We start from the raw sequence: 13,150 nt of genomic DNA, 5'->3' as shown, positions 1-13,150 counted from the left end.
GAAACAAGGCTAATTTCATAACAGAGATGGAACACTAAATTCTCATGTCTATCACTCAATAAATAATATATTAGAGGAAGTCAATTTTGCGTCTTTGCAATCATTTCATGAAACCATAAAGTTGACATCAAGATAGAAATGTAATGAAAGCTGACAAAATAAGTTTGTACTATTAATGTGTTAAATATGGGTTGGGGATAGGTTATTAGTCTTTAACTTTAAAAGTAACCAACCAACTCAGTTAGGTGCCACCAGTGCTAACTCGGCCTCTGAAGATCTCAGATGCAAAACTTTCATCAGCAAATTTAAGAACAGATAGACCCTTAAATACCTGTTCTAAAGATGTCATTGCATCTGTGGCATAACCAGAGGATCAGAAAACGTAACAGGGAAGCTTTGGTTGCTCTCTGTGGCAAACATGTTTATTTTATTATTTGACAAATCACAAATTACATGTATTTATTCTCATCTATAAAAGTAACCCTTCTGAAGATTATTATTTTATTATTTAATGTTATTTAATTTACATTAAAGCTTGAAAAACCAAGGCCTTAAAAAATTAAACAAACACTTTTGGAAGTTTCTCAGATGCTGTACATTTGTCGTCAAGGAAAAAGCGCCTGTAAGATACAGTTTTTGAAAAGTTAGATTTCTGTGAATTCAAATTTCAATTTTTTCTGTTACAGAAACACATAATTTCCATTATAAATTTTAGTCTAGAATCTGTTTAAAATGTCATCTGCAAATTATGATCATATATTTAAATCTGCAATCCAGAAACAAAAGGCTTAGATTTGAGGAAAACTGTCCCATCTTTTGACTGAAATGTTTCACACGAAGTAATCAGAATTTCTCAGATGAATGGCACATGCTGTTCTAAAAGACTGTGTGTGGATATCATTAAACAAAATAAATCTCTATTCATCAGACGGCAATAGAAAACAATGTTATTCTACTGTTTTCCGTTATGAACAGGCTTGTTATTTCTAAAATCCACACTAAAAATTTACATAATATTTTTTCAAAAGGATTTACAAATTAAAATTTTGTATTTCCCGTGTGTTAAAAGTCAAAGCTCAATGATTAAAAAATGGCACAAAAATAAATGTTGTGACAATCAATAATTTTGGGTAAAGTAATGTTTAAATATCAATACTGTTTACCAATGAAATAAAGGGCACATACAAGGGTCAAGTATGGGGAAAACTCAAAGTCAAACTGGATGTTTGTTCTGATGGATTGCCAGAGGAGCTAGAAAATGATTTCCCAGTCTCTCTCCTCCCATATCTAAGTAGTTTCTACAATCTAGGGATTAACTCTCCTCTCTAAAACTAGGAAGCTATGTTCTCTTTAATTCTCAATTGCTGAGCAAAACATAAAATTCTTTATACATTATTTTAGCTAGGGGCTTCAAAAGAAAAAAACAATGAAATGAGTAGTTGTAATTCTGTGATCCTGTGAGGCGAGATCACAGAATGTCTTCCAATAATTGCTGGGACTTAGTTCTGTTTTTGTCTAAGGATGACAAGGAAATCTGCCATTAAAAGGATATGACAATTAGTGATGTGATCTTCTGTCTTTCAATCTAAAAGAAAAAAAAATCCAATTAGGTCTAAAAGTATCTGGGTAGGCAACAACAGCAGACTTTTTCTTTCTCATATTAATTGTAAAAGCTTGACATAGAGGTTGTTGTAAAGTTTACTGCACATCTACACAGACATCAAATCTGTAATTTGATTCAAATAAAGGAAATGGAAGTTTGAATGCATAAACAATATTTCAATAGTTTTATCCAGTGTGTTTGACTGAAACAACAAAGAAGATAACTATATACAGATGGAACACTAAATTTGCATGTCTATCATCAGTTATTTAATTATTACAGGAAAATTTCTGTCTTTTATTTTAAACCTAAGATGACTGATCAAGATGCAAATTACAACTAAAAAAATAAGTTTAATAAGCTATTAATGTATAAAATAACTTATTATTAGTCATTTAAGTATCAACTCAGTCTGTCACTAAATCTGTTGAAATGCATGGATGATTGACAAGTAAATATAAGATGTTGGTCAAGCAAAAACAAACACAATAAGATTGTGAAGTAATATGTTTATTTTATTAAACAAAATTACACATATTTACTTATTATAAAAGTAACCCTTCTGAAGATAGTATTACCCTAATTATTGCAAAAAACTGTAGGCCTTTCAACTTTGGAAGTTTTCAGATGCTGTACATAAAATACTACAGTTGTTATTATAGCATAATAACAATTTTGAAACCCTCTTTTTTTGTCACTATAAAATACTATACAGTACATTTAAGCAAATTTAGTAAGACAAGACAAGACTTCTTGTGTTTATCGTTACCTTAAGTATTATCTAATAACTTAAATGGTTGCTTATAATTAATCGAATCTAAAGTGTTTTGAGCTCAGTTTACCACCACTGAAACCACCAGTTATGAGTGGCCTAGCCTAGCCTATAATGCTAGTCAACTGCCCATTTTAGAGAACCAAGAATTATTAGCACTTTTTTCATTTCATGAAGGGCTGGTATCCAAACCCTCATGAACTTGGAGGGACAACTCAAGTTTTTGAACACCTTTTAAACTTTCAAAACAAATTCTGTTAGGATGTTATGGATAATAATAAGGGAAACCTAAGGCTTGTTACTTGAGATGTTAATGATGCTTGATTTAAAATAGTGAAATAAAATACTATGAATTTGTTTGTGCCTGATATGAAAGTAGTTAGTTATGATTTAACTAATATATAATAATATTGTAATGACAATTAGTGACAAAAAGATGGTCCCAAACTCCAAATGTTGTTTGATATTCAAGGATTATGGTCATCAAGTAGAAAGCTACAGTGAAGGCCAAAAAGCATAGATAAAAAGTTTTAAAAATTCTTACTTTGGTTCTCCTTGGTCATTTATATAAGTTATACCGAGTCTACGGCTTTGGTAATCTGTGCAATTCGAAGCTGAAGATATTTCTCCGTATGCTTTTCTTCCAGGCATCCAAGCTTCAAAGTCTACCTTAGAATATGCAGGTGCACCCAAATCATTTAGAGGCATGTCTAAAATCTGGGGAAGAAAAAATACCTTAAAATATATTTGATTAAATTTAATAATACTGTACAGTGCATCAGTGGTGAAATATTTTTCTTTGAGGTAGGACTCTACTGTAAAAATTTGCATGAGTAACCATACAACCTGCCCTCACACTGATGATTACTGTATTTGCCCTCATTTAAGATGCACCCAAACTCTGGGGACAACATTCCGGAAGAACTGAAAATACAGTGCCTTTCATTTTCCTAATCTACATGGTCCTTCCCATTGTAGGTTACTTAAAAGCTTCTTACCTAACTGTATCTAGATATTAATGTAAAGGAAAAGAACAGTAAAACCCATATTTTTATACATATTAGGGGTCTGCCTCTTAAATAAACTGCATTTTTCTGAAATATAGCACTGTACTGGCATTTGCCCCATGTGAAGACTACTACATGCCTATCCCACCCAAGGTCTTATTACCTGCCCACATTGGCAGAACCAGTAATATGCCAACTGTCTGCTAAGTGTGCATATGCTTGATTTCAGTGTAAGTACCACCTACACATTCAAGCTTCAGTCCTGTTATCTTGCTGACCGGATAGCCAGCTCTCCTTCACCTACACTGCTGTCTACTATCTCAATTCCTCCTGTACCACTGGGCTTGCCTGAGAAGTTGCCTTTTGTTTGTCTTCCTTCTACACTATTTTTATTAGACAGATTTTTTTGTACCTTCAGTGCAGTGACTAAGGATCAGCTGTGCTCTTCTGATTACCCCTGCTCTACTGATGGTATTTGAAGCTGTTACTGTTACCCTGAGAGATTATGACTTTTTCTGAAGATGGTGATCTTTTCATAAATACTGGAGAAGACGACTGGGCTCAAGTGACTCCTAAATTGCATTCATAGACACACTGGCAGGTTTGTGATGAAACCTCCGAGGAAGAACAACAACAGCCAGGCATAGGTACGTGACTGGGATAAGAATCAGATGGTCACTGGAACGAAGGAGAGTCAGTGAAGGAAGATTCACCATGTATTTACAGCTGTATAGCAATATATAGCTCAATGTCAGGTAAACAAGACAATATTTTTACCTTTTTAAGCTTTCCAATGATTTTATGCTGTACATTCCCTTACTGTATACAGTATATATTTTAACATGTGACTCAGCACTTTTGTACTGATTTCTGTGTTTTTATGGCATTTGAACATTTGCTGCTGACTAACATAAAGATGAACAAACCAATTTAAGTAAAAAAACCTTTTATATTTCCCTATTATTAACAAAAATGACTGTAAAGTAAAAAATGCTGGAGGTATTACTGTATATATGAAGAAGAAAGGCTTCTCAACCTTTTTAAGTTCTCACACTTTTTGGGGCATTCTTGTTTCTGTAAGCAATGAATCCATGAAACTAAAAACTTTCAAGGTGGCATTGTAGGTTACATTAACCTCACTTCACCCTCATATGTAAACCTTTGAATTTCACTTGTTGAGTAAGTGTCTTCCTACTATATATCATCCATTCCAATTTAATTCTGAAAAGAAAAACTCTATACATAAAATAAGTGTGGGTAAATTGAGATTTAATGTAGTATCTGTGTCCTAATACAGTAACAGTAATACAGGTTACTTGTATATACTGTATTGTAAATTAAACCCTGTTTTAGGCTGACAGCCCAAATTTCTGGAAAGACAGCTACAGTATTTGCTCTTTCAACCCTAATGATTACCGAAATGAGGCTCTATACAACAAACAGTTTCCTGTTCTAAAATAAGTCAGGATTAAAATTCTAGTTATAAAATAACCTGAAGACTTTGTTATTCCAGTCTTAAATGTTATGTTTAACAATATAATTACATGAAGAAACATACCTGAAAATGGATTCCCAATTTAGAAAACAACTCTCTCTGGATTTGGATGATCTCATTATAAAGATCTTTACTTTCATCTCCTCTTTCTGAAGCTGTTACCCCAAACATTTCCACTTTAGTGAAGCCATGCACTCTGCCAAAGATACAAAATATAGTAGGTAACATCAGACAGTGACACACCATACACCTTGCGTTGTTTTAATTACCACATAACCAGTATGCATCTCTTATAATCTAGGGTGATTTATCCTCACTTATGAAACTCTTTATGGCTATGAAAGTCACCCCCATTACTACAGTAATTTCTTCCAAGTTTTCTAGGACTTATCCAGTGAAGGAATACATTTTATACTCCTAAAACTACCAGCAACAGCACCATTCAAAGGAGCTCTCCTTATTATAATCATTTCTACAACAAAATATCAGCTAGTAAATTAGACTAACAAAAATTTGTAAACAATTCCAGAGTATGTCATTCTGGTGAAAAAATGATTTCTCATCATGATAGAGTGAAATAGGGACAAATGAAACATCATTATTATAACTGTAGCATCTTTCTTTATTTAATATAAATAAGGACAAGTTGCTGATGATAAGGTAGATTTTCTGATTAACATAGGGAAACATGGGAATTGTCTATATCTCAACTCAATCTTCACCCCATTAAAACAGTGGATGTAGTTGTTGCCTTGCATAAAAACTGTGCATGAGCTTCTGGATCTCAATATTTGTGCTCCAATCCAGTGCTGACATAATGATTTCAGCCAATTAGGTGGCGAGCAAGAAATTCTTTTTTCATTAGCTTTCTCAGAACTGGGACTTCCTCAGACTCAAGGCAGTCTTTCTAGCTGATACTGCTACAAAGACAGATGAGTAAAATACACTGTATCTTAAAGGCAGTTTAAGTGAAGTACTCTGCATGTGCAGAGTGTCTTGATAAAATGTAAAAGTACTTTTTAAAATATTAATTTAGGTGGAAAGGTCACTTTGCATATTGCCCTATAAAGCTGATTTGGCCTGTAGGCTCCATTAGAACACCTGGGATTTAGAATAAGTATCCAAGGTTCAAAGCCTGTCAACGACTGTATTGAGATTAACCTTTGGCTAACAATCATGAAGGACTGGTTAGGTCTACCAGTAAGTTACTGACTTGTATGCAACCTATGTGATGTGTTTACAATAGGTTGCTGATGTGTGTTTGTATTGTTTTACTGCAGTGTGGACACACCTTTAAAGAAATGCAGTTTTATAACACAACTATCTTTTTCATACAAAACCAGTGTGGACACACCTTTAAAGTAATGCAGTTTTATAACACAACTATCTTTTCCATACAAAACCTTTTTAACCAAAAGTATGTCCAAGTTAGTGGTCTCCAAATGTTCCCAGATTCAACAGACTTTTGTTTAACAGAGAGAAAAAGAATGATAGTCCTTTACTGTACAGTTCACCTAAGATCCTCATGTACCCAACAATCAATTTTCTCTATTTGTGTACTGTACACTCTAGAAACAAGGCTGCAAGACTAATGGGGCCAAGAGGATGGTGCTTACAACTATGTACTGTAATGAGTATATATGAAAAACTAGTTCTGTGCTATAAACATTCAGTCTGATTCATCATAACTCAACTCTCGTATATATATGAAAACTGAACTTTAGTGGAATTGTCAGGTTGCCAAACACTCCCACAAAATCTAGGATCCAGGTGAATACCTGTAGACTTTCTTGAACCCGAGACCAAAGCTGTGAAAATTCAGAAGGTTATTAAGCCAGGACAAACCATTTAGAATGTAAAGTAATGTGCCTATACAGTACAGGCAGTCCCCAGTTTACGATGGGGGTTCCGTTCTTACACCGCGTCGTAAACCGAAAATTGTCGCAAACCAAAAAATCGTCGAAAATTGTAAAAAATCCTAAGAAAACCTTACTTTTATGCTCTGGGTTTATTGAAAACGATGTAAACTGCATTTTTATTGAGTTTTTCACCAAAAAAACCTCCAAATTTTTATTATTCTGCCGTTTTGGAGCCATATTTCTTCCATCGGATCGGCGTACGACGCGTCGTAACCCTGGAACATGCGTCGTAAACTGGGAAATAATTTCTGATGAATATATGTGAAAAGCTTCGTAACCTCGAACGTCGTAAGCTGGAACCGTCGTAAACCGGGGACTGCCTGTACTTGATAAGTTTCTTCTGGATTGAAGCAGGAACACACATTCACATTAAATGTTGAAACTAGTAACCCCAAAAGTCTATGTCTCCAGGATGCCAATAAGAACATGAGGGTGAGGACTTATTGTCTTGTATGTCTTAATGAAAGTGCAAGACATGTTATATAACGTCATCGGTAGACACGTTCAGCTCAGAGTTATTGCACTAGCATTGCATCATGCTTTCATGTATAAGTGTAACCAATTATCACTCTGTTAGCATTGAATCCGAAACACAGGCTTCAATCCTGTAAATTCTACCTCGTGTGTAGGATATGATTCCTCGTGTAGTGAGCTCCGATGCTGTTTGTTATGATTCTATTATATATACTTATGTATTTTATGTGTTCTTCTATACCCTTCATAACATGTAGCTGAGCAAATAAAACACAAGCAAGAAGATATCGCTTTATTATCGCCCTTCATCCTCGGACCCCTTCAACGAACTTTGGGATTGTTGAACATATACTAAAATACCATCATCCTCTACTGCATAGGTAAGAAGAAACTATTGTAGTTACGGCATAACACTCAAAACAGAGATGCCATAACACTGGCGACGAAGCATGGGATCATTGAACATACAGTATATTAAAATAGCATCATTCTCTACAACACAGGTAAGAAAAAACAATTGTAGTTATGACACAACACTCAAAATAGAGACGCAGGTGACAAATTCAACAGATGAATGGAGCCTAGCCTACGCCTACAATGCTGCACCTAACCTCCTAGCCTATGCAGACGACGTTTAGCCTATGTTGAAGACAATCTCAACTGTGTGCCTTCATCACACTCAAACCAGCACCAAACTGCGCTGTGCCATGTCAGGAGCACCAAAAGGACAAATACTAGGTTAGTTCTGAGAGCAAAATGGGTCAAGGTAGGTTTATGCAAATGTAGCCTACATCAGGACTCAAGGTAGGTCTATTAAAGTACAGTAAACCCTGGTATTCACGGGGATGCGTACCACACACCCCTGCGAATAGCTAAAATCTGTGAATACTTAAAGCCCTTCTAAAAACACTTAGAACTGCCTATTTTGATAGTTCAAAAAAAAAAAAAAAAGCTTATAAGTATTTTAATAGTTTTATTACAAAAAGTGCATTTAGTCATGAATATGATATCAAAATACAGTAACTGGCGAATATTTCTCAGTGAAAAATACTGTGAATGGGCAAATTTTCCACGAATGATGTGCATATATGTTCCATAGAGAAATCCGCGAATAGGTGAGTCAGTGAATTGTGAGAACGCGAATACGGGAGGTTTATTGTATAGCCTACAAGGCAGTAGTTATGAGTGTAAGCAACAAAAGTGTGCAATATAAGGGAAAACTGACTTACCCTAGGTCAAAACTCCCATTGGTAACATAATTCCAAGACTTCCATGCTCCTAGCCTAACCCACACTTCTAAGTACAGTATCTAACAGTAAATATGCCACTAGATATCAAAGTCTAGACAGCTTTAGTATCGATAATGATCATAAATCAGTGGGTACAAGATGGAAAAAGCGGAAAGGAAGCTTCCAGGTATATCTAAGAGCACTAGGAGAAATTAATGAAAAGCAGCAGAAGGCTTTGTTGCTTCATACTGCAGGTCTAGAAGTTCAGGAAGTATACAATACTCTGAGTCTAACAGATGATTCATTGCAGGACACAATTGAAGGGCTCACAAAATATTTTGCTCCTGAAGCCATGATGTACTTTGAATGCCACCAGTTTACACAAGCATCACAAGAACCAGGTGAGACAATAGACTCTTGTGACTAGGTTAAAAAAAATTAACTGCTACTTGTGAATTTGCTGATCTAGAAGAGAGGTTAACAGAGCAAGTCATAGGAAGGAGTAGCTCACAAGAGCTTAGAAAGAAATTGCTACAAGAAAAGAAGCTAACCTTGCAAAGGGTTCTGAAAATAGCAAGAGCATTAAAAATGGCTAATTATTAAAAATGGCTAATTATCAATCAAATGTCATTGTAGGTAAGAGTCATAATGACAGTAGTAGCCAGGTAAGTCAAGTAACCTATAAAAAGAGGTACCAATATGCAAAAAAAAAAGGGCAAACACATCAGACAAGTAAGCCTAGCTCTGGTATATCCAAGTATAATACAACAAGGGTAAACAAACTGCATAATCACAGAAAAATCAGAGTCACATAGGCACACAGAAACCACAAAAGACGTCATGCTATAGATGTGGTAGACAGGACATTATAGCAATGACTGGGATAAGTGCCCAGCCTCAGGTCAGACATGCAATAACTGCAGAAAGCGTGGTCATTTAACAAGTCTACACAGACCAATAGAACCGTGAATTCAAATGATGGCCCCAGCACAAATGAAGAAAGTGAACATGACAACAGAAGTGTATTAAATATCTAAGTTAAATTAAACACTCTAAGATTTAGGTTAGTTTTGACACCAGTATATGGCTGTATTACTTAGTCTTTTTGCAAGGGGTATGTGAAATTTAATTTTGAATGTAATGCCATTCAGGCCAACTGCTATAAACTAATTTGTTTTAATTAACCCAAGCTACTGTTTTATGGCTTAGGTTAATGCTTCTAGCATAGACTATGTTAGGCTAAGAACAGAGAATTTCTTAGAAGGTTCTCGCTTAACCTATTCTAGGCCACTGCCTATTCTAAACTTACATAGACTACATAAGAACCCCAGTAATATGTAGCATTACAGACAGGCTACAGAGGCATAAAACTAGGTTATTTTATCAAGCCTAGGATACTGTTTATATCTAATCCTAGGCTATTTGCTCTACACTACCGCTTAGACCAACAATAGGATATTTCTTAAAATGTTCTCTCTTGGCCTGGTATAGGGTGCTGCCTAGTCCAGATTATTTTAAAACAATGTTAGCCGTACATATAGGGTATATAAATAACAGAAATTTGTAATCTTATAGTTAGGCTACCACTTTTGTCTAATGCAGGTTGTTATCTATATCTAATCCTAGGCTATTTGTAACCTTATAGACAGGCTATCATTTACTCTAATCTAGGCTACTGCCTGATCCATTTCATTTAACCCTTAAACGCCTACTGGACGTATCATACGTCGACTAAAATTGTCTGTTGGGTGCCAAGTGGACGTACCGCACGTCGACAACAAAAATTTCAACCTTCGGTCAACTTTTTCGTCGAAATGGTCGAAAAACGCAATTGTAAGCTAAAACTCTTACATTCTAGTAATATTCAATCATGTACCTTCATTTTGCAACAAATCGGAAGTCTCTAGCACAATATTTCGATTTATGGTGAATTTTTGAAAAAACTTTTTCTTACGCCCGCTTGTGTAACTTCGGCGAAAATTTCAGAAATTCTTTCATCGTTTTGTCGTAATTTTTGCACTGTTCTATATTAGCCGTTACATAAAGTTTTATATATGAAAATGTGCGCAAATTCATGTACAATACAACAGAAAATAACTCATGGTTGTAGCTTTTATTAGTTTTGAAATATTTCCATGTAAATCACGATAACTGCCAAAATTTCAACCTTCCGTCAACTTTGACTCGACCGAAATGGTCGAAAAACGCAATTGTAAGCTAAAACCCTTACGTTCTAGTAATATTCAATCATTTACCTTTTTTTTGCAACCAATTGGAAGTCTCTAGCACAATATTTCGATTTATGGTGAATTTTTGAAAAAACTTTTTCCTGGCGTCCAGCCAGAAATTCTTTAAATAACGTTGTCATAATGTTTGCACTGTTTTATATTAGTCGTTACATAAAGTTTTATATATGGAAATGTGCACAATTTCATGTAGAATACAACAGAAAATAACTCATGGTTGTAGCTTTATCAGTTTTGAAATATTTTCATATAAATCACGATAACTGCCAAAATTTCAAGCTTTCGGTCAACTTTAACTTTCAAAATGGTAAAAACGCAATTATAAGCTAAAACTCTTACATTCTAGTAATATTCAATCATGTACTTTCATTTTGCAACAAACTGGAGGTCTCTAGCACAATATTTCGATTTATGGTGAATTTCTGAAAAAAAACTTTTTTTTACGGTAACTCTGCGAACATCTCAGAAATTCTTTCGTCCACGTTGTCGTAATGTTTGCATCATTTACATTAGTCGTTACATAAAATTTTATATATGAAAATGTGCAATTTCATGTAGAATACAACAGAAGATAGCTCATGGTTGTAGCTTTTATCAGTTTTGAAATATTTTCACATAAATCACGATAACTGCCAAAATTTCAACCTTCGGTCAACTTTAATCGACGAAATGGTAAAAATCGCAATTGTAAGCTAAAACTCTTACATTCTAGTAATATTCAATTGTTTACCTTCATTTTGCAATAAATTGGAAGTCTCTAGTACAATATTTCAATTTATGGTGAATTTTTTAAAAAAACATTTTCCTTACGTCTGCGCGGTAACTCTGCTGAACCGTGCCCAGTCGTTTGAGCGAAGTCATTTTGAGCGATGTCGTTTAAGCGATGTCATTTTGGGAGAAGTATCAAATAAGTCATATTGAGCGATACCAATTGAGCGATGTCAGATTGATTTGCACTGTTAAATATTTACAAAGTTGAAAATAATAAATAATAGAATTTTTCATTCGTCTTTTTTATTAACAACTATCTAATAACCATTTACAAAGATTACATGAAAATATAATATTTCGATAAATAAAAGATAAGGTCGTTTTTATTACATTTTTCTCAAATAACACTTTTATTAAAATATATCAAATAACTGAGATATAAGGTGATTTTTATTAAAATATTTCAAATAACAAATACTTATTTTTGTGATAATTAAAACTAAGGGATATATAATCCATGGAGAAAATACTGTATATACATTCTGGAAGCTTTTAATCAAAATGTAACATTGTAGGAAAGGTGTCTCAGAAAAGTAGTAATATCTAAGGTATCTCTAGAATCAATTATGCTTTTAATTCTTTTTTCCATCGCATCATATTTTGTTTTCTTATGTCTCGGTTCTCCAGGAAATTATTCCAAAATATTTAGTTCTTTGTAGGCTCTCTTTCCTTCTTAAAGCCTCTATTAAGAGCCAAACTATCGGGTGACAGCAAGACAGACTGCCTTGAAAAGCATTGTGCCACCCCTCCACAGAATTATTTGTGCAGCGGAGATCCGACTGAAACTCTGTTATAGACATTCCACCAAGGTAACGGAATTTAATGGTTGTTTGTCAATGGCGCCCAAGATAGTTATCTTGAAATAATAAAAACATCGTCAAGGCATTCATCGTAATTTTCCATATTTAGTATGGCTTCAAAGCCTCTTATGACATCACATGTAGGGAGGAAGGCTGTGCAAGTCATCATTTTAATTAAGCGTTCTAATTTTTTCTTCACTGACATATTTTCTCTCAATCCCAAGTTGTTAACCTTTTTCCATACACTCTGTCCTAGATGGAAGAAACATCCTGCTATGCTAGAACTTGGGAATACCGATGTTATAGCATTTTTTTGTAGCAATTTGAAGTCTATCATAACGGTGATAGGATCAAGAGAAGGCTCGATGGATTTCAAAATTAAATACTACCCTGTAACTTTCTTCGCATTTATTAGTGAGTAAAGCATATATGCATGGTATTATACTTTCTTTTATCAATGCATGAATCGTAAAAATCTGAAAAATATAGATGGAGCTGTTTTGAATGTTCCATCAGCTAACCAATGACGATTGTCTTTCAACAATGTAATACTTTCTTTAGTACCAAAAATGATAACTCTATTCTCATCACCTAAACCACTGTCATATAGAATGAAATTATCGCCAGTGAAAGTAGAGCACAAGGATTCGGTACAATGAGGATTGAGCAAATTGAGGAGGTGGTGGGTAATCCCCTTTAGCTTTCCTCTTCCTAGATATGGTGCGCTTCAATTCCTCTCCAGAACCAATCTTTGCCGCAACTTCATCTGGTAGACCAGCAATAGCGTCCTGGAGTATGCGTCTTGGTGGATCATGTGACGCCTTCAGCAGCTTT

At 34.6% G+C, this 13,150-nt stretch overlaps 1 protein-coding gene across 4 annotated transcripts in view; it reads right to left on the bottom strand.

The window, feature by feature from the left end:
- Nucleotides 1-2,245: 2,245 nt before the first annotated feature.
- Nucleotides 2,246-13,150, bottom strand: part of SerRS-m (Seryl-tRNA synthetase, mitochondrial) — a 73,059-nt gene continuing 62,154 nt past the window's right edge. For all 4 annotated transcript variants that reach the window (XM_067107908.1, XM_067107906.1, XM_067107905.1 and 1 more), the window contains exons 5-6: nt 4,941-5,073; nt 2,246-3,092 (exon numbers count right to left, since the gene is read on the bottom strand). In XM_067107908.1, the coding sequence (XP_066964009.1) occupies nt 2,916-3,092; nt 4,941-5,073 (310 nt within the window). In that variant the 3' untranslated portion in view covers nt 2,246-2,915. The remainder of the gene's footprint in view (nt 3,093-4,940; nt 5,074-13,150) is intronic.

The sequence above is a fragment of the Macrobrachium rosenbergii genome, chromosome 8 (assembly GCF_040412425.1).
Source record: "Macrobrachium rosenbergii isolate ZJJX-2024 chromosome 8, ASM4041242v1, whole genome shotgun sequence".
Lineage (NCBI taxonomy): Eukaryota > Metazoa > Arthropoda > Malacostraca > Decapoda > Palaemonidae > Macrobrachium > Macrobrachium rosenbergii.
This window is presented reverse-complemented; position numbering and strand designations above follow the sequence as displayed.